The 19,025-nt window shown below is 40.7% G+C and overlaps 1 protein-coding gene across 2 annotated transcripts in view; it reads left to right on the top strand.

Moving 5' to 3' along the window:
- HIPK1 (homeodomain interacting protein kinase 1) overlaps positions 1-17,277 on the top strand; it is a 63,383-nt gene extending 46,106 nt beyond the window's left edge. The window contains exons 9-16 of one of the 2 annotated variants that reach the window (XM_049765659.1): positions 2,929-3,050; positions 3,938-4,072; positions 6,848-6,990; positions 7,357-7,539; positions 8,013-8,219; positions 12,533-12,771; positions 15,557-15,687; positions 17,010-17,277. In XM_049765659.1, coding sequence (XP_049621616.1) covers positions 2,929-3,050; positions 3,938-4,072; positions 6,848-6,990; positions 7,357-7,539; positions 8,013-8,219; positions 12,533-12,771; positions 15,557-15,687; positions 17,010-17,234 — 1,385 coding nt within the window. In that variant the 3' untranslated portion in view covers positions 17,235-17,277. Of the gene's footprint in view, positions 1-2,928; positions 3,051-3,937; positions 4,073-6,847; positions 6,991-7,356; positions 7,540-8,012; positions 8,220-12,532; positions 12,772-15,556; positions 15,688-16,742 lie in introns of both variants that reach the window. The other variant, XM_049765658.1, reaches the window with a different exon arrangement.
- The last annotated feature ends 1,748 nt before the right edge of the window (positions 17,278-19,025 follow it).

Genomic DNA, 19,025 nt, shown 5'->3' with positions numbered 1-19,025 from the left:
CAAGAGCTAAGACAAATTTTTGAGTTCCATTAACTCAGGAATGGGGAATGCACAACGCATGGGCCACATAGGCTTGCAAGCTCATTTAGTCTGACCCTGGTACAAAATAGAACAGACACATATGCTTTTAGTCACTTGTCCATGACCTGTCTATATTGAATGGCTGGTGAATAAAGTTAAAAATATCCAAATGGGGGCCCAGAGAGATAGCATGGAAATAAGGCGTTTCTTGAATGCAGAAGGATGGTGGTTCGAATCCCGGCATCACATGTGGGCCCCAGAGCCTGCCAGGAGTGATTTCTGAGCGTAGAGCCAGGAGTAACCCCTGAGCGCTGCTTGATGTGACCCAAAAAATACCAAAAAAAAAAAAAAAAAAAAAATCCAAATGACCCAAAAAATAGCAAAACAAAAAAAAAAATTCCAAATGGTTCTTTACCCTTGTTTTAACAAAACAAGCTGAAGAGTTAAAGTAGGAAGAGTTAGAATAAGTTTATTTTGGATTATTAGGCAAGTATAAACCTTGACAGAATTTTTCCCATCTAAGAAGTCTAAATAACCTAAGTTGAGAAATATGGGGCCGGGCGGTGGCGCTAGAGGTAAAGTGCCTGCCTTGCCTGCGCTAGCCTAGGACGGACCGTGGTTCGATCCCCCGGTGTCCCATATGGTCCCCCAAGCCAGGAGTGACTTCTGAGTGCATAGCCAGGAGTAACCCCTGAGCGTTACCGGGTGTGGCCCAAAAACCAAAAAAAAAAAAAAAAAAAGAGAGAAATAGAGCAAATTTAAACGTTCCCAATTTTTTCAAGTAATTTTGAAGTTAAGGGGGTAGATAATGATGATAACAAATAGATATTAACTATATAACAATTAATGTTCTTTATGCCTTTGTATGTACCAATCACAAACAATCCTAGAAGCCTAATTTGACTAGCCCCAATTAAAATTGATCACAATTCCCTTACATATACAAAATCTTGATGGTTAGTAGAACCTAGCTTTGAACCCAGGCATTGGGTCCTATGGCCATTGTATTTTTAAGTACCTTTATACTATTTTTCAGTATTTAAATTCAAGTGGCTGCAGAGAGCTGCTCATTGATTTGCCAATCACAGCCATATGGTGCTTTTTGCCCAATAGACTCCTATTTGTTTTTCTTTCACTAGCTGCTCTTTGACAAAATTCATGTACTTAGAGGAGGATAGGCCCTCACTGATTTGTCGGTTTGAGCTTTCTTTATATAATTCCATGATCTCTCGTGTGTGTGTGTGTGTGTGTGTGTGTGTGTGTAAGCAAATGAATCATTTGAGTTTTGAATTTAGGGAGCATTTTCTAGAAGTGTTGTCTTTGTTTTATTGATGCCCCCCCAAAATAGTTTTTTGGAGGTTTTCTATTTTGGTGGGGATTGGTTTTTGGGCCACACCAGCAGTGCTCAGGGGTTACTCCTGGCTCTGTGTTCAGAAATTACTCTTGGCAGGCTCAGGGGATCGTATGGGATGTTGGGGATTGAACCCAGTTGTCTCTGTGCAAGGCAAATGCTCTACCTGTGTGCTATCGCTCTGGCTCAAAAGCTAGCTGAAACTAGCACGAGTGCTGTGGCTTAGTTCTAAGTTGCTATAGCAGTGCTTATTAGAGTTACATTAATAGGTCAGTACTATAAAGTACTACTTTCTGTTCTATTCCAGTTGACTAAAATGGATACCTGTTTTGCTCAGCTCTAACTATTATTCTGTACTTTTTACTTCATCTTTGAACTCATAGATAAGTCATAGGAAAGTGAATGAGACTTGATTCTTCTAAATGTTCCCTCCCTTTGGTTCTTAACAGTTATAAGGGGGCTTTTAGATTTAGTCTGGGATTGTAGACAGGAATTTAAATTTTGGGGGGGGGGTTTGGGCCACACCCGGTGGTACTCAGGGGTTACTCCTGGCTGTCTGCTCAGAAATAGCTCCTGGCAGGCACGGGGAACCATATGGGACACCGGGATTCGAACCAACCACCTTTGGTCCTGGATCGGGTGCTTGCAAGGCAAATGCCGCTGTGCTATCTCTCCGGGCCCAGGAATTTTAATATTATCTAAATTTCCTATTAGATATAAAATTATAAACCTGCCGAGTTTGTTACTTTTTATGTAGCACTTGAATTGCTACTTAAGTAGCACTTTAAAGAGTTACAGTGTGTTTTTATTTTTTCCTTTTTGGCTTACATCTTGCTATCATACTTAGTGCTTAATCCTTACTGCACTTTGGAACTACTCCTGGAGGTTCTTGCATTCTGAGATGCAAGGGAGCAAACATAAACATGTAAGGAAACATATAAGGGAAAGCTCCTACCCAGTGTTCGATTGATCTAGTCTGAGTCTCAGTTTTAGTAATTCTAGCTTTTTCCCCCTGTATTATGGGGCTTTTCTGACAGTACTCACACACAAAATAATAAATAATAAATAAAAAATAAAATATTTCAAACAGAAGTATAACTTAGATGAAAGTTTGCTTTTTAAATCTATAATTAGCCAAAAGTTAATGATTATATTTAAGATTGTTTTTAATATATTACATTTAAAATTCTTTGAGATGTTAACCCTTCTGCTTCTCAGTAGATTGAAAACATATAACTTAGTAAGTGAATGTTTTTGAGTTGTTGACTTTGGCCTGTGCTATAAGTTGTGTTTTAAGTTTTGTAGGACAAAGAGGAAATTAGAGTTTCCTTTAATCAAACATATCTCAATTACTCTTAACTTTCAAAGCGTCAAGTTTCTGTTTTCCTAACTCCCATGATTTCTACAAAAGTTCTTTGGTCTTGTTTCGAACTAAAACCCAAGTGTTGGCTTATTTGAACAGAAAAGTTAAAATAAAACAATAAAAAGCAGTAAAAGAGATCAAAAACACCACCATCAGATTTAACAAAGCAATGTAACTTTGTGATTTTCTATAGCTGGACTACAAGCAACCACAAAGCATTCTGGATTCCCTGTGAGGATGGATAACGCTGTGCCAATTGTACCACAGGCACCAGCTGCTCAGCCACTGCAGATACAGTCAGGAGTACTGGCACAGGTAAAAACCTCTAACAGTTGGGGTACTCGATACTGCCAAATCACTATTGACAATCAGATATTTTGTCCTAGCAAATGCTATTTGCTTGGATTCTAAGGTCTTTTGTGGTCATGCTTCAGAACAGTGTCCTTCCTACTAATACTAGCACAACTGCCAGTGTTTTCCTAAGACTTGTAGGCATGAATCAGAACTTTGAGAAATTGTCTTCTGAGTGAGTTTGCTCTTTGTGGGACGAAGTTCATTTATCTTGGTGTTTTCAAAGATCTAGTACACATACAGTAACATTTTGATTCGAAAATAAAAGGTTCCCCCTTTCGTTCCTTTAGTGTTCCCCTTTGCTCACTCTTTAGAAGTTAATCATGTTTGAGAGGCTGGATCATATCTTGATTCCTCTTCAATTAGTAGTCTTTTTTTCTCCGTATGTTTAGCCAAGCAGTAGTAAACTCTAAAGGTTTTATACTTGTCACGAAACCTAAAACTAACATGGTCAAATCATGAAGTATTTATACAAATGATAGATACTATCTTTTAGTTCTATATGTCAATATGCTTGTAACATGACCAGGAAATTTTGAAGTCCTAAAACCCCTGTGAGTAGGAAGAGGAGAAATTCATAATAGACTTCCTGTTTTATAGAATAGCCCAAAAAGGATTCCTGGGATTTTTTTTTTTTTTTTTTTTTTTTGGCTTTAGGCTGTTGATGTTTGACCTAAGGGACCGATGCTGTGCAGAATATTAAAGGGGAAGTTGTGTTTGGTGCATGTATTTTAGGTAACAGGAAGTAATGTCTATTATTGGCCAGAACTTGGGGGGAAGGAGAAACCCTTCTGAATCCAGATAACCTGCCTCCGTGTTTGTTTCACTCACCTGCCTAATCTACGTTTCAGGGAAGCTGTACACCACTAATGGTAGCAACTCTCCACCCTCAAGTAGCCACCATCACACCGCAGTATGCGGTGCCCTTTACTCTGAGCTGCGCAGCCGGCCGGCCGGCACTGGTTGAACAGACTGCCGCTGTACTGGTAATTTCCCTCACTTGATTGTGTTACTAACGGAGTTTCTTTGGTTTCCTTTTTTTATTTTTTCCTGTTTGTTTTTGTTTTATTTTATTCTGGTTTCCTCATTTTGCCAAACCAAAAAAAAAATTGAGTTTAGTTTTGCTGTTTTTTTAAAAAAAAAAAAAAAACTTAAGTCTTCACAGAGGGCATGGAAGCATGTGCCATCTTGTGGCTGTGTCCTTGCTACATCTTTAATGTCTCATTGTTTTCCTCCCCAACATTTGCTCAAGCACTGTTTGCTTCTGATGTTCAGTGTGGTTCTGTTAAGGAGCCAGATTCCTTTTCTTTGCCAGCTTAGTGTGATAAAAGCTCTAGGTATAGCCTCATCAGAGCTGCAGCACTGACCTGTTTACTGTCCTTTGACCCTCTCCTCTGATCCTTGAGAATGAAGGAAGTGACCTGTAGTTTGGCTCAGCTACAGGCACTGCTCAGCTGGCCAAAATTTGAACTCTTGGCAAGTTAGCTTCCTTGTTTGTTCTCTTTAGTTTCTCAAGCTGCGTGTAGAACTGTTTAAGAAACTCTTATTCTATTGCTGTGTCCCTTGTTACTAACTTTTCTTCTATGAACACATAAAGATAAGTGTTTTTTTTGACACCTGTGATCATTGGTAGCCTCTACTTTCCACTTAAAGATGTTACCTTTAGAGTACTTTTAGACCAGATTTCATTTGTTCGTTGAAATTAAAGGTGAACTTACTTTTTTTTGTAGGAGATTTTAGAAGAATTAATTACTTTACAGATAGGCCTTGATACAAAGGTAAAAATATGAGTGAAAACTTGACGCAGATATAATCATCTTTGGAATAAAATGTCACATCGAAAGGCTGCTAAACATAGCGGCAAATGTTTTATTCTGGAGCTTACTTAGCGATAGGAAAAACAACAGAACTTTAAAGTGTATTTTAGGCCACATAAAATTAGGTAAGCATTTAAAAACCTAATGACCTATTGAATTCCGATATTTTTATATTTTCAAAGGGCTTTAAAATCTCTTATTGTTCCTTAAGGGCTCATATGGGTAAAACACATTCAGAAAGATACTTTGGTTGCCAGAATCAGTTCATTTTTCAGTTTAAAAGTCTCCATCATCTTCACATTAATTGCATCCTAAACTCAAAACTCTGTGTACAAGGGAGTCAGATATATTCTTGCCTTGATTGCTCCAAGTTCATGATTTTCACTTACTCACCTATAATTTTGAGGTTGGAATGTTAGTTGACTCTCCTCTGCTGCTGCTTCTCCTCCTAAGTTTGCACTAGCCATTTGCTAAGCTTTGCATATTTTTGTTCTTTCTCTGTCAAAACAGTTCGTCGCTTGGAACTCCAGATTTCTGCCTCACGTTGGAATGTTATTTCTCGCTCTCTATTAAACTACATGCTTTGTCTTGTGCAGGTGTTGGCTTATGGAAAGACGCATGGTGTGACTTAACATACTTCTCTTATTTTTTTGTTTTGCTTTGTTTTCAATTCTGCTTATGGTAGCAGAAGTGTGTGCAGTTTTCACTGCTTTTTAAAGGCTCTTGTTTGGAACCAGTATTGTAGCAAGTGGATCTGTTACTTGCAGAAATGTTTTTAAAACAGTGGCCTTGCACTTTGAAATTCAAGAAACAGAACCAACCATATGTACCCAAGTGTTGTAGGTGATTGTACTGTAGAATTCGTTTTAAAAAAGGAAACTTTCAAATCTGTTCCCATAATTTTTCAGAAAAATGCCAGAATTTCTGTACAAAGTACAGAAAACATTTCTCTTGCTGTCTTTAGTAAGTGACATGGCTTGTTAAAGACTTAAAAATATTCTTATCGTGATTAATCAAAAATATTTCCAGTAATTAATGTCATTATTTATAAACATTTCCAACATGTTGAAATGCTTCTATTAATACATAAAGCAATATAATTTAGATAATATATGAATTTTGTGTCTAATATTTTACTTACTGGCTAATTTTTTAATTTTCATGGGCAATGAAGAATGGCATTATTTTGGTTTCTCTTGCTGGCATAAGTTTGTTTGCCAAAGAGTTTTGGCTGCGGTCATTCATATCTGGATTACCCTTTAATTTTTTTTATTTTTATTTATTTATTTTGTTTGTTTTGGGGCCACACCCCTGAGTGCTGCTCCTGACTCTGCACTCAGAAATTGCTCCTAGCAGGCTCCGAGGACCATATGGGATACCAGCAATCAAACCCAGGTCTGTCCCAGGTTGGTCGTGTGCAAGGCAAATGCCCTACTGCTGTGCTATCGCCTGACCCGTGGGTTACCCTTGTAAAATCAATCTTTTCTCCCCTTTGTTTAATGGCTGGGTTGACCTGATGTCATATCTTATTGGCATTCAAATTTTTCCTATTTTGAATATGGGAGCTTTCTTAACTCTTTCTAGTGATATATTTTGGCGTCTTGGCAAACATGACATTTCAGCAGTTAACCAGAGTTTACCTCTGAACTTTCAGGTTCCTTTTCTGTACAGTATCATAGAAACTCTTAACCACTTGGATCTTTTCTTTAATGTCCTGGTGGTCAGGTTATGGAGGTGGCAAAGAAAAAAAACACTGTTTTGCCTTCCTTGTTCACGACTTTTAACTCTGAGCCCCTCTGACTTTTTCTTTTTTCAATCTCTGCAAGTTAACAATCTACAAGCAACTTCTTTTAAGATACGAATTTTCGTTCATCAGAGACTTTAAAGAATAAAAACAAGAATAAATCAAGTCTGGGTCTTTTTTTTGTGTGTGTTTCCTTACAGCAGGCTTGGCCTGGCGGAACCCAACAAATTCTCCTGCCTTCAACTTGGCAACAGTTGCCTGGAGTAGCTCTTCACAACTCTGTCCAACCCACAGCAGTGATTCCAGAGGCCATGGGCAGTGGCCAGCAGCTCACAGACTGGAGGCAAGTGCCTTGTGTTCCTTTGAGGGATATTTATTTGTAAGGATGCTTAATGATTTGGGGGAAGTGGGGAAAATCATTAAGGGAAGGAATTTATCTTTGAAATCCTAATAGGAGATGACAATCTAAGGAAATTCCAAACATAGGAAAATAGTAGATTTTATATGGTCAAGAATAAAACAGTTTGAGGAAAGTCTCAAATTTAAAAGCAGGCAGCGAGAACCTAAAACCTTGATATCCAAGGATCACTTGTGAAAATAATAGACAACTGTCATTTTGTTCTAATTTTTTAAATCTATATTGGATGCAGATTTCTAAGTGTTTGGGGCCTTCATCCATTCATTGGTTCATTCATTGTTCTTTCTGTAGGAATGCTCACTCTCACGGTAACCAGTACAGCACTATCATGCAGCAGCCCTCCTTGCTGACTAACCATGTGACATTAGCCACTGCCCAACCCCTGAATGTTGGTGTTGCCCACGTTGTCAGACAACAGCAATCTAGTTCTCTCCCTTCCAAGAAGAACAAGCAGTCTGCTTCCATCTCTTCCAAGTAAGCCTATGCCATAACTGAGAATACTAGGCATCTTTGCGGGAAATGTTGCTGGCTTGTAGTGTTCTGGTGTGAGATGTTTAGTCTAGATACAGTAACTTCTAAATTGAGGTAGAACCTTTATCATTTGGACCCCTGAATATTAGGTCTGTCCTGATTCTGTTAGGTTTTTTGCTCTTTGTTCCCATTTTGAATTGGCCCCTGTTAGGTTTTGATAGTCATCTTATTTTACAGAATGATGTTTTACCGAAGCATGCAGAAATAAAATTGATGTTGGCTTTTGCTGTTTTGCTTGTCCCTTAAATCTTGACTAGAGGGGCTTATATTTGATTGAACTTATATAGTTAAGTACTGTAGATTACTTACTAATGAGGCAAAAAATAAAAGGGAGAGAGCAAGTTGGGAAGAGTTTTGGGTAGTTGGGTTGGGGAGGACATCCATTGAACGGTCTTTCTTGTGACTTTTCCTCCCAGGTCCTCTCTGGATGTTCTGCCTTCTCAAGTCTACTCTCTGGTTGGGAGCAGTCCCCTCCGCAACACATCTTCTTATAATTCCTTAGTCCCTGTCCAAGATCAACATCAGCCAATCATCATTCCAGATACTCCCAGCCCTCCTGTAAGTGTCATCACTATTCGTAGTGACACTGATGAGGAAGAGGACAACAAATATAAGCCCAATAGGTAAGACAGTGTGTAGTTCCTTGGCTTTTCAGAGTTGACTTTAGCATAGCTTTGTTTTTATTTGTCTCATTTGTTTCAAATGAGAGGAACTAGAAAAATGTTTTTTGGATTTTTGGTGAGGAGATTCTTGTTTTGGGGCCATGGTGTAGTCCTCTCTACACTCAGAAATCACTGTTGATGGTTCTTGGGGAGATCATATGTGGTTCTGGGACATGTTTGTATGCCAGGCAAGTGCCCTATCCTCTGTAATCTCTCTCTGGCTCCTGAAAAAGGTATCTTGGTGGCATGGTTTTGGATGAGTAAGCGAAAGCACTTTCTTCAAGTTTCTATAACTGGCCATTATTAAGTTTTTTAAATAAACATATCAATTTAAACTTTGATCTACACTGCTAAAGAAGGGAAGGGAAGGCCGAATATGCCACATTTAACGGTCCTTCAGGGTTAGTCCTGCCTCTTTGTCAGGAATTGGAACGGGGTTGATTACATATAAAGCAAGTGCCTAACCCCTGAACAAATTATCTGAATCCTTTACATTCCCATATGAATTTCTGTTTATATTCCACCAAAAATTGAAGTTCCACTCAATTTTTGAAAAGTGAAAATCGGGTCAGTTGAATGCAAGGCAAGTGCCCTACCTACTGTACTATCATTCTGACTCAAGAAAATTTATTTGAAATTTCAGATTTTGACCACACCTCATTGTGCTTGGAGACTATTCTTGGCTATGTGCTTAAGAGTCACTCCTGGTTTACTGGGGGGCCCACGTGGTGCTAGGTTATCGAATCAGTGTCACCCACATTCAAGGTCTTACTTCTGTACCATCTCTCTGCCTTCATTTTTATTTAATTTATATGTGCATGAAGGAAATTAGAAACAAAACACATATAGTCAGAAGTTTGAATAGGTGGGGCCGGAGAGATAGCACGGAGGTAAGGCATTTGCCTTTCATGCAGAAGGACGATGGTTCAAATCCCGGAATCCCATATGGTCCCCCAAGCCTGCCAGGAGCAATTTCTGAGCATAGAGCCAGGACTAACCCCTGAGCACTGCTGGGTGTGACCCAAAAACCAAAAAACAAACCAAAAAAAGAAGTTTGAATAGGTATAAGGAACTATTTATAGCCCATTAGGACAATATGAGAAATGTTTGCATGGAGCTTGAAGGCAGGAGACACGGCTCAACTTGTAGAGCACATGTCTTGCATAGTCAAAGAGCTCGGTTTAATCTTTGGTACCACTTAGCATCCAGGGTGTGCTCCTCAACTCCTGCACCTTTGTTTAGAGAATATTATTGAGGGGCCGGGCGGTGGCGCTGGAGGTAAGGTGCCTGCCTTGCCTGCGCTAGCCTAGGACGGACCGCGGTTCGATCCCCCGGCGCCCCATATGGTCCCCCAAGAAGCCAGGAGCAACTTCTGAGCGCATAGCCAGGAGTAACCCCTGAGCGTCACAGGGTGTGGCCCAAAAACCAAAAAAAAAAAAAAAAAAAAAGAATATTATTGAAATAATTGGCAGTGGCTCAGAGGCAACATAGAATAGTTAGGTATATGACTGGAGACATATTTTTTTTCTGGCCTTGAATCCTGTCTTTATGACTTTTGGGATTTGGGTCAGGTACTTTAGTCTCCCTATACCATAGTTTTCTCATCTGGAAAATGAAGAGAATAATACTGACTTTGTAGAAGTGTTGTGATGAGTCACTTAGATACATGTAGCTCATATGAATAGTGCCTACGGGGTTGGAGTGGGCTTGCAGTGGTCGGCAACCTGCGGCTCGCTAGCCACATGCGGCTCTTGACACTTTTAATTTGGCTCTTCTGTGTGCCGGGCGGCCGCTCCTGGAGTCAGGACTCTGCCCCTAGTCTCTGTCAGTGCGTGCCTTGTGTGGCTCTCAAGATAAATTTCAATCGTGGTTTTGGCGAGATTTGGCTCAGTTGAAAAAAAAGGTTGCCAACAACTGGGCTAGAGCAATAGTACAGGGGATAAGATAGGACAATTGCATATGAATGACCCAGGTTTGATCCCTGGCACCCATATGGTCCTCTGAGTCTTGCCAGGAGAAATCCTTGGGAACAAAGCTGGGAGTAATCCCTCAGTACCATCAGGGATGGCTCAAAATCCAAAAAATTAAAAAAAAAAAAAAAAAAAGAGAGAAAAACAAAGTACCTTGGGACCAGAGAGATCATACAGCAGGTAGGGCACTTACTTGTCAAGCACATAGTTGACCCAGGTTTGATCTCCAGCACCCCTGAAATGAGGGGTTCCCTGAACCCTGCTAGGAGTGATCCCTGAACACAGTCAGGAATAAACCTTAAGCACTTCTGGTGTGGCTCAGATATGCCACCCACTCTAAATTCAGGTATTTACTACTGTAATTAATTAAAAAAGGTCAAATTGCATTTAGTTTTTAAACTTAACTTTAATTGATTGAGGCATCCTAGTTTGCAATAGTTTTTTGTTTTGTTTTTGGGCCACACCGGGCAGTGCTAAGGGTTACTCCTGGCTCTGCGCTCAGAAATCACTCCTGGCAGGCTCAGGGGACCATATATGATGTCAGCGATCGAACCTGGATTGGCCCCATGCCAGGAAATTTCACCCTATTTGCTATGCTATCACTTCAGCCCCTACAATAGTTTTAAAATGGTTGTATTATAGTTGTAGAGTGCTGTGCCCATCCCTAATAGTGATTTCAAGTTCCTTCACCATTGCCCCACTGTCCCTTTTCTCTCCATCTATCCCTCAGTTCCCAGTTTTAATATTTCAACTAAATTACTTTATTTAAAGATGATATATTACATAGTTGTTAATAATATATTTGTTTCTGCCATTCACGATCCAACACCAATCCCATCATTAATATAAAATTCCCTCCACCAATTTCCTAGTTCTGTTAATCAGACAAGAATTTGTTTTGGGGCCGGAGAGATAGCATGGAGGTAAGGTGTTTGCTTGCATGCAGAAGGACGGTGGTTCGAATCCCAGCATCCCGTATGGTCCCCTGAGCCTGCCAGAAGCTAGAACCAGGAGGAACCCCTGAGTGCTGCCGGGTGTGACATTCCCCCCCCTCCCAAAATAAAATAATTTGTTTCCACTGGGGATTGTCTAATCCCTTTGTTTCTTTAAACTCTACATGTGAGGGAGACTGTCTGATATTTATCTCATTTTGTTTTGGGGCCACACCTGACACTGCTCAGGGGTTACTCTTAGCTCTGCACTCAGAAAATTCACCTGGCAGGCTCAGGAGACCATCTAGGATGCCGGGGATTAAACCTGGGTTGGCTGCGTGCAAGGCAAAAGTCCTAACTGCTGTGCTATCCTTCTGGCCCTGGATAAATATTAATCTTTTACTTTCTGCTCACTTCATAGCACAATGCCCAAGAATGTCAACAACATAATAATTTGTACCATCAAAGTTACAACAGATTGTAAAATCTCATCTTTTCTCGTAGCTGAATAGTATTTCATTCTGTATACATATATTAATTTCTTCATTCACTCTTCTGTTGTTGGGTACTGCGTTATTCTCAGATCTTGACCATTATCAGTAGTGCTGCAGTGAACATTAATGTACATATGTCCTTTCAAATTGCTTTTGCATTATTGGAGTAGACTTCCAGGAGTGGAATCATATATGGAAATTCTATTCATAATTTTACAAAGTCTACAAATAGTTTATCTGGGAAGCTCGATCCTGCAGCAGTGCCAGCAATAGTGAATGAGTTTCTTCACACCCCGACCAGCACTTACTTTTTTCAGACTTTGTTACATAGACCAACCATTCTGACTGGTGTGAGGAGTCAGAACATCCTTTTGATACTTTTTTATAAAAACTTCAGGGGTGGGGTGGGGAGCGGAGAGATAGCATGGAAGTAGGGCATTTGCCTTGCATGCAGAAGGATGGTGATTTGAATCCTGGCATCCCATATGGTCCCCCGAGCCTGCTAGGAGCGATTTCTTGAGCATAGAGCCAGGAGTAACCCAGGAGCACTGCCGGGTGTGACCCAAAAACCAAAAACAAAACAACAAAAAACTTCTGGTGGGGGGGGAAGGTTTGCCACGCCTGGTGGCATTCAAAGGTTACTCTTGGCTGTGTGCTCAGAAATTCCTCACGGAAGACTTGGGGGACCATATGAGATGCTGGGGAGTCAAACCTGGGTTGACTGCAAGCAAGGCAAATGCCCCACCTGCTGTGCTATCACTCTGGCCCATAAAAACATTTATTTTTAAATCATTGTCATTGTTACCATCGGGAAGGATCAGAGACCATCAAACACTACTGAAAGAGTGCTGAGTTTTCATGTATTTTTTTTCCCTCAGCTCTGGCCTGAAGCCAAGATCTAACGTCATCAGTTACGTCACTGTCAATGATTCTCCAGACTCGGAGGCTTCCCTGAGCAGCCCTTACTCCACGGATAACCTGAATGCACTCCGGGGCAGCAATGGTCCCGTGGCGGAGGGACCCAACAGAATTGGGGATAGCACTAGCACCCGCACCATCATTGTGCCTCCACTGAAAACACAGCTTGGTGACTGCACTGTAGCAACCCAGGCCTCCGGTGAGTGCTTGCACGCCTAGAGTTGAAATCTTTGTGTGCATGCTTAATAATATTGCTAAGATCTACGTAGACCAATGACAGCCTCCCTATGGAACAGCGATCTTAAAAAACAGTTAATTCAGTTAATGAGTTTCTTGCGACACGACGTTATGTTTGGCTATCAGCTTATCTTCCTATATTTATTTTACTTCAATCGATGTAAGAAATTTTCAAATATATTCATTGTTTATGGGGTGGTCAACTGTTTAAAGGGAGAATTAACATGCAGCATTTTGCCACTGATTCAGATACATATTCCAGAAGTAGACATGACTTAAGTTTTTTTTTTTTTTTTTTTTTGTTTGTTTTTGGGCCACACCCGGCGGTGCTCAGGGGTTATTCCTGGCTGTCAGCTCAGAAACAGCTCCTGGCAGGCACGGGGGACCATATGGGACACCGGGATTCGAACCAACCACCTTTGGTCCTGGATCGGCTGCTTGCAAGGCAAACGCCGCTGTGCTATCTCTTCGGGCCCTTAAGTTTTTTTTTTAAAAAGATTTTTTTTGTTTGTTTGTTTTTTGGGCCACACCCGGCAGTGCTCAGGGTTACTCCTGGCTCTCTGCTCAGAAATAGCTCTTGGCAGGCATGGGGAACCATATGGGACGCCGGGATTCGAACCAACCACCTTAGGTCCTGGATCGGCTGCTTGCAAGGCAAACGCCGCTGTGCTATCTCTCCGGGCCCTAGATATATTTTCTTAATAGATATAATTTATATTATGTATTTCCTATGTAGATATAGTTTATTTTAAATGACTTCATTTTCCCTAACAGCTACATAGTATTCCATTGTATAGATATACCATCATTTCGTTTTGCATTTATCTGCTTTTGGGTACTTGGATCGAAAACAACATATATTTTGCATCTTTTCTTAATTTTTTTACCCAGTGTCAATGATAGTTATGAGGTCTTTTTATCAGATGAAATAACTCTATCTTTTTTGTCATATTAGAGGCTAGGCCTAGGCTCCCAGCTTTCGTTACTCTTATTAGGTGGGCAACACTAACTGCAGCAGCAAACCTCAGATTTTCATGACTTAATAACTGAAATTTACTTCTTTCTTAAGTGACTTACCAGTGCAGTGCTCCTAGTTGGAGGTTCTGCATTAAATTATGGATCAGAACTCTGGAATCCTTGGTGTCAGAAGGAGAAGGAAGATTTAGTAGAATTGCACATGATTTTTTTTTTAACCTCTTTTGCCTAATGAATAATGAAAACTAATAATGGCCTACCAAGGGTGCCAGAGAAATGTGATAATCTAGATTATAGGTGCTAGAGAAAGGCAATTCTATATATGAAAGAAGGGAACATGAAATTTTGGTGTCAATTTAACGATCTCTGCTCTATTTGTATAGATTAAGATTTTACAATGTTATTGCGTATCACATATAGGAATCTAGTTTGAGATCTATCTATCTATCTATCTATCTATCTATCTATCTATCTATCTATCTATCTATCTATCTATCTATCTATCTATCTATCTATCTATCTATCTATCTATCTATCTATCTATCTATCTATCTATCTATCTATCTATCTATCTATCTATCTTTTTATTTTGGCTTTTGGGTCACACCTTGCTGTGCTCAGAAATCGCTCCTGGCAGGTTCGTGGGACCATATGGGATGCCAGGATTCGAACCACTGACCTTCTGCATGCAAGGCAAATGCCTTACCTCCATGCTATCTTTTTGGCCCCCTACTTTGAGAATATTATATTATATTACATTTTAGTGAAATTCTTCTTAGAAAGTAGTCAATTTTTTCCCACTGCTGACAAAGCAAAACTGATGCCAAACTACTGAAAGATACTACTAGGAACTCTGTTACTGGGCCCAGAATTTTTTTTTTTGTTTGTTTTATTTTGTTTTTGGTTTTTGGGCCACACCCGGTGACGCTCAGGGGTTACTCCTGGCTATGCGCTCAGAAGTTGCTCCTGCCTTGGGGGACCATATGGAACGCCGGGGGATCGAACCGTGGTTTGTCCAAGGTTTGCGCAGGCAAGGCAGGCACCTTACCTCTAGCGCCACGGCCTGGCCCCTGGCCCAGAATTTTTTGTATCATTTTGTTTTTGTTTTTGGGTCCCACCCAGTGGCATTTGATGGCATTTGAACACCTGTCAGAGCTCAGGTGTTAAGGATTGAACAGGGATTGGCCACATCTGAGGGCGAGCTCTGTAGTTCCTTTTTTAGCTCTCTGGCCCTGGGCCCAAAATCTGTAAACCAGTCTCCAACTCACCGATGGAAGCAGAAGTTTGAAAATCAATTTTGCTTTTTATTCAGGTGTCCTGTAGTTGCTTAGAATTAAAAATGCCCAGCATAATGTAATCTACCTGCCTTCAACCCTTTATGAAACATGTGTTGTGAAATTTGCCATTATCTTGGTTTCACACGGTCATTTCTATCCTGTTTTCTCTGTTTCTTCATAAAGCACTAAACTCCATGGCCATATGGACTGTCTTACGTGTATATAATTTGTATTTCTAGTAGTTCCTTTGTATATGACTGATTAGAGAATATTTACCGAAGTGGAACTTTTGAGGATCCTTGATGGAGTGTGTGGCAAGACAGAAAGGTGATAGATAATGCAGCTTCTGTTCTGGCATAAGTGTCAATGAAATAAGATGCTCGTGAAATCTTAAGTCTTGTGTACTACATGAAAACATGACCTAGTGTGATTTCATTTGATGTTTTACTATGGAGTAAACTACCTAATATTAATTAAGCCTTTAATCTTTTATAGGCCTCCTGAGCAGTAAGACCAAGCCAGTGGCATCAGTGAGTGGACAGTCTTCTGGATGCTGCATCACCCCCTCAGGGTATCGAAGTCAGCGTGGGGGGACCAATACAGCACAGCCACTTAATCTTAGCCAGGTAAGAGCTAGAGGCTGCTGCCTTCAGATTAGGGTCCCTCCATTGTTCCTCTCTGGAAAGCCCTGCTGAATGGTCAGACTGCTGAATAAAGTCAGTTAAGACCCTCTGTCTCAAGCAAGTTTGTGTTTTGTGGCCTGCGTCCTATTTGCCTATTTTCATTCTTTTTATTAAGTCTGTTTAGTTAGGATCGACTTTCCATGTTTTCTGTCAGGCCGGCCTGACAGATGAGAAGATGAGAGAAACGCCTGGAATTTGAAAAGGGCCTGGGGTGCTTGCGTCTGTTTCTGGTTCTGCGCCACCGCATGCTTTTGACGCTAGATTTTCTTCCTTTATCTCCCAGGTCATAAATAACCCGAATCTATATTCTTGGCACACGAGACAGTTGAAAAACTTTGTGGCCACTTAGCTGATTATCGCTCAAATCTGGAGCTTTTCCCTCCATCCAATCCTTTGATGGACTGTATAGGTTCATTCATTTTTCTGTTCACTTTTTCCTCAGCTAAAGGTTTGGCTTGACTGGTCTCTAGTACTAAAGAAGTGGAAATTTAGGAGCCTGAGTAAGTAAAAGAGAGAGAGAATGCAGATCTGTATATCTATAAATAGAAAAAAGAGAAGATTGAGAGAATCCAAATGCAAATGTAAGTTCAAGTTTAAATGTTTTAGGCTCTATATTTCCAGAGGGACATGAAGAAGTTGGAGGACAAAAGAAATGGTGACAAGCAAGAAGTATTAGGACAGAAATCACATTCACTGATTGACAGAATAGGGTGAAGTTGAGTCAACAATTCCTAACTTTGGGGAGTGGTAGCCTTATGAACTTAGGATCTTTTTTCTTTTTTCACAGAATGGTATGAGCAGACCACTACTAGCTGGATTAGGGCTGAGTTAGGATGTGTTCTGCTAGGGTGACTGACTTCTGACATTTCCATTCTGGGGAGGTTTTGTGCATTGGCAGCCCAGAAATACAAGTGTGAACCTCTCCGCTCAATTCGGTCTTGGGTGCCCTGAACTTAGAATGGCCTCGAGATTCCTCATTCCCTTCTTCCTTCTTCCAGAACCAGCAGTCATCATCGGCAGCTCCCACCTCCCAGGAGAGAAGCAGCAACCCTGCGCCCCGCAGGCAGCAGGCCTTTGTGGCCCCGCTCTCCCAGGCCCCCTACGCCTTCCAGCACAGCAGCCCACTGCACTCAACAGGCCACCCACACCTGGCCCCTGCCCCTGCTCACCTGTCAAGCCAGCCTCACCTGTACACGTATGCTGCTCCCACCTCCGCTGCTGCATTGGGCTCCACCAGCTCCATTGCTCATCTCTTTTCCCCCCAGGGTTCCTCGAGACACGCTGCAACCTATACCACCCACCCCAGCACTCTGGTGCACCAGGTCCCTGTCAGTGTTGGGCCTAGCCTCCTCACTTCTGCCAGTGTGGCCCCTGCTCAGTACCAACACCAGTTTGCCACCCAGTCCTACATCGGGTCTTCCCGAGGCTCAACAATTTACACTGGATATCCACTGAGTCCTACCAAGATCAGCCAGTATTCCTACTTGTAGCTGGCAAGAGTGAGGAAGGAAAGAAAGAAGGAATGGTCGGAAGGGTCATGAGTGCCTGACCCTGGGCCCCTAGCTTGTAACAATGACCTAGGCTGCGTTCTTCCACCCCCAGCACCTCGGTTTGCAGGGGCCCACTGATACAGATTTTTCTTTGGGGAGCCTGTATCAGTGTTGGCTGCATTATTGTAGTCTCCCAAAGTCTCTGCCCTGTTTTTTAAATTCTTTATTTTCACGACAGCGTTTTTTTGGTATTTGGAAGAGTTTTGGGTCCCATCTTCTTCAGTTGCTTAAAGGAGATGTATGATTCTGAAGTTGTCCTCTGAAAAATACTGCATTGAAAAATATCTTGTCACTTTGACTTCTAGAAGTGCTTTTAAAAAATGAGCCCTTTTTAATATTTCATTTTTGTTTATTATAATTGCTGGTCAGAGGAAAAATGCTGATAGAACTATGGACTTGAAATTTGCCAATGACTTCTGGTTCTGGAAGAAGGAAGCAAGTAATTGTTGCTTTTTGATTAAAAAAAAAAAGCAAGAATTAATACTTTTTTGCTTACTTAACAATGATACTTGTTTTCAAGCAGCTTATGTAAGTCTGTTTTTTTTTTTTTTTTTTTGGTTTTTCGGGCCACACCCATTTGATGCTCAGGGGTTACTCCTGGCTAAGGCTCAGAAATTGCCCCTGGCTTGGGGGGACTATATGGGACGCTGCATGTCCTTCCTTGGCTAGCGCTTGCAAGGCAGACACCTTACCTCTAGCGCCACCTCGAGGCCTGTAAGTCTGTATTTTACTATCAGGCATTTCTCCTCAAAAATTTACCTTTGTTTATGGGACATTTAAACTCAAATGTGTTCATTCTGTTTTCATATTACATGAAACTTAACGGGCGATTGTTATCGTTTGTGAAACTGGCTACATACTACTTTGTGTTGCTATTGGGATTCTCTCAGTTACTTTTGTGTTTATTATAAAGTAATGTTAAAAAAAGCACTTGCCAATGACTGAGTAACGTAGTGTGAAAGATACCCACATCTACCGTGAATGCGCCGGGTATTCTTTTTAGATGAAGCACCGGTGCAGTCTTTTAAGCTTATATTTTAAAAGCCCTTTTCTCTGAATGAATTTAAATTTTATGATTGGAAAAGCCATTAAGATGGTTATTATTGTGCGGTGGTTTTATTATATGCAAGAAAAAAATCTCTGTATTATGTGATATTGGCATTGATAAGCTTTGTCTACAGATTAGTATGAAATTTCATTAACACACCAGTCTCTCTTCTCTCCTCTTTCTCTCGGCTTCATCTCTCCATTCTGTCCTGTGTGATTTCTTTGGGGGAGAAAAGCTAAAGAATCCGAAACCAGATAAGAACGTTGTTTGTGCATAGCTTTTATACTTTAAAGTAGCTTCCTTTGTATGCCAGCAGCAAATGAAATGATCTCTTATTAAGACTTATACGATAAGTGCATGTAGGAATTGCAAAAAAAAAAAAATATTTTAAAAATTTATTACTGAATTTAAAACTATTTTAGAAGTTTTGTAATGGTGGTGTTTTAATATTTTGCATAATGAAATATGTACATACCGATTAGAAAATATAACAAGCAATTTCCTCCCCCCCCCCCCGGCCCCCCGCTCACCCCAAATGTTATTTGTAATCAAATGTGTAGTGATATTACACTTGAATTGTGTATTTAGTGTGTTTCTGATCCTCCAGTGTTACCCCGGAGATGGATTTGATGTCTCCATTGTATTTAAACCAAAATGAACTGATACCTGTTGGAATGTATGTG

The sequence above is a fragment of the Suncus etruscus genome, chromosome 19 (genome assembly GCF_024139225.1).
Source record: "Suncus etruscus isolate mSunEtr1 chromosome 19, mSunEtr1.pri.cur, whole genome shotgun sequence".
NCBI classification, from domain to species: domain Eukaryota; kingdom Metazoa; phylum Chordata; class Mammalia; order Eulipotyphla; family Soricidae; genus Suncus; species Suncus etruscus.
This window is presented reverse-complemented; position numbering and strand designations above follow the sequence as displayed.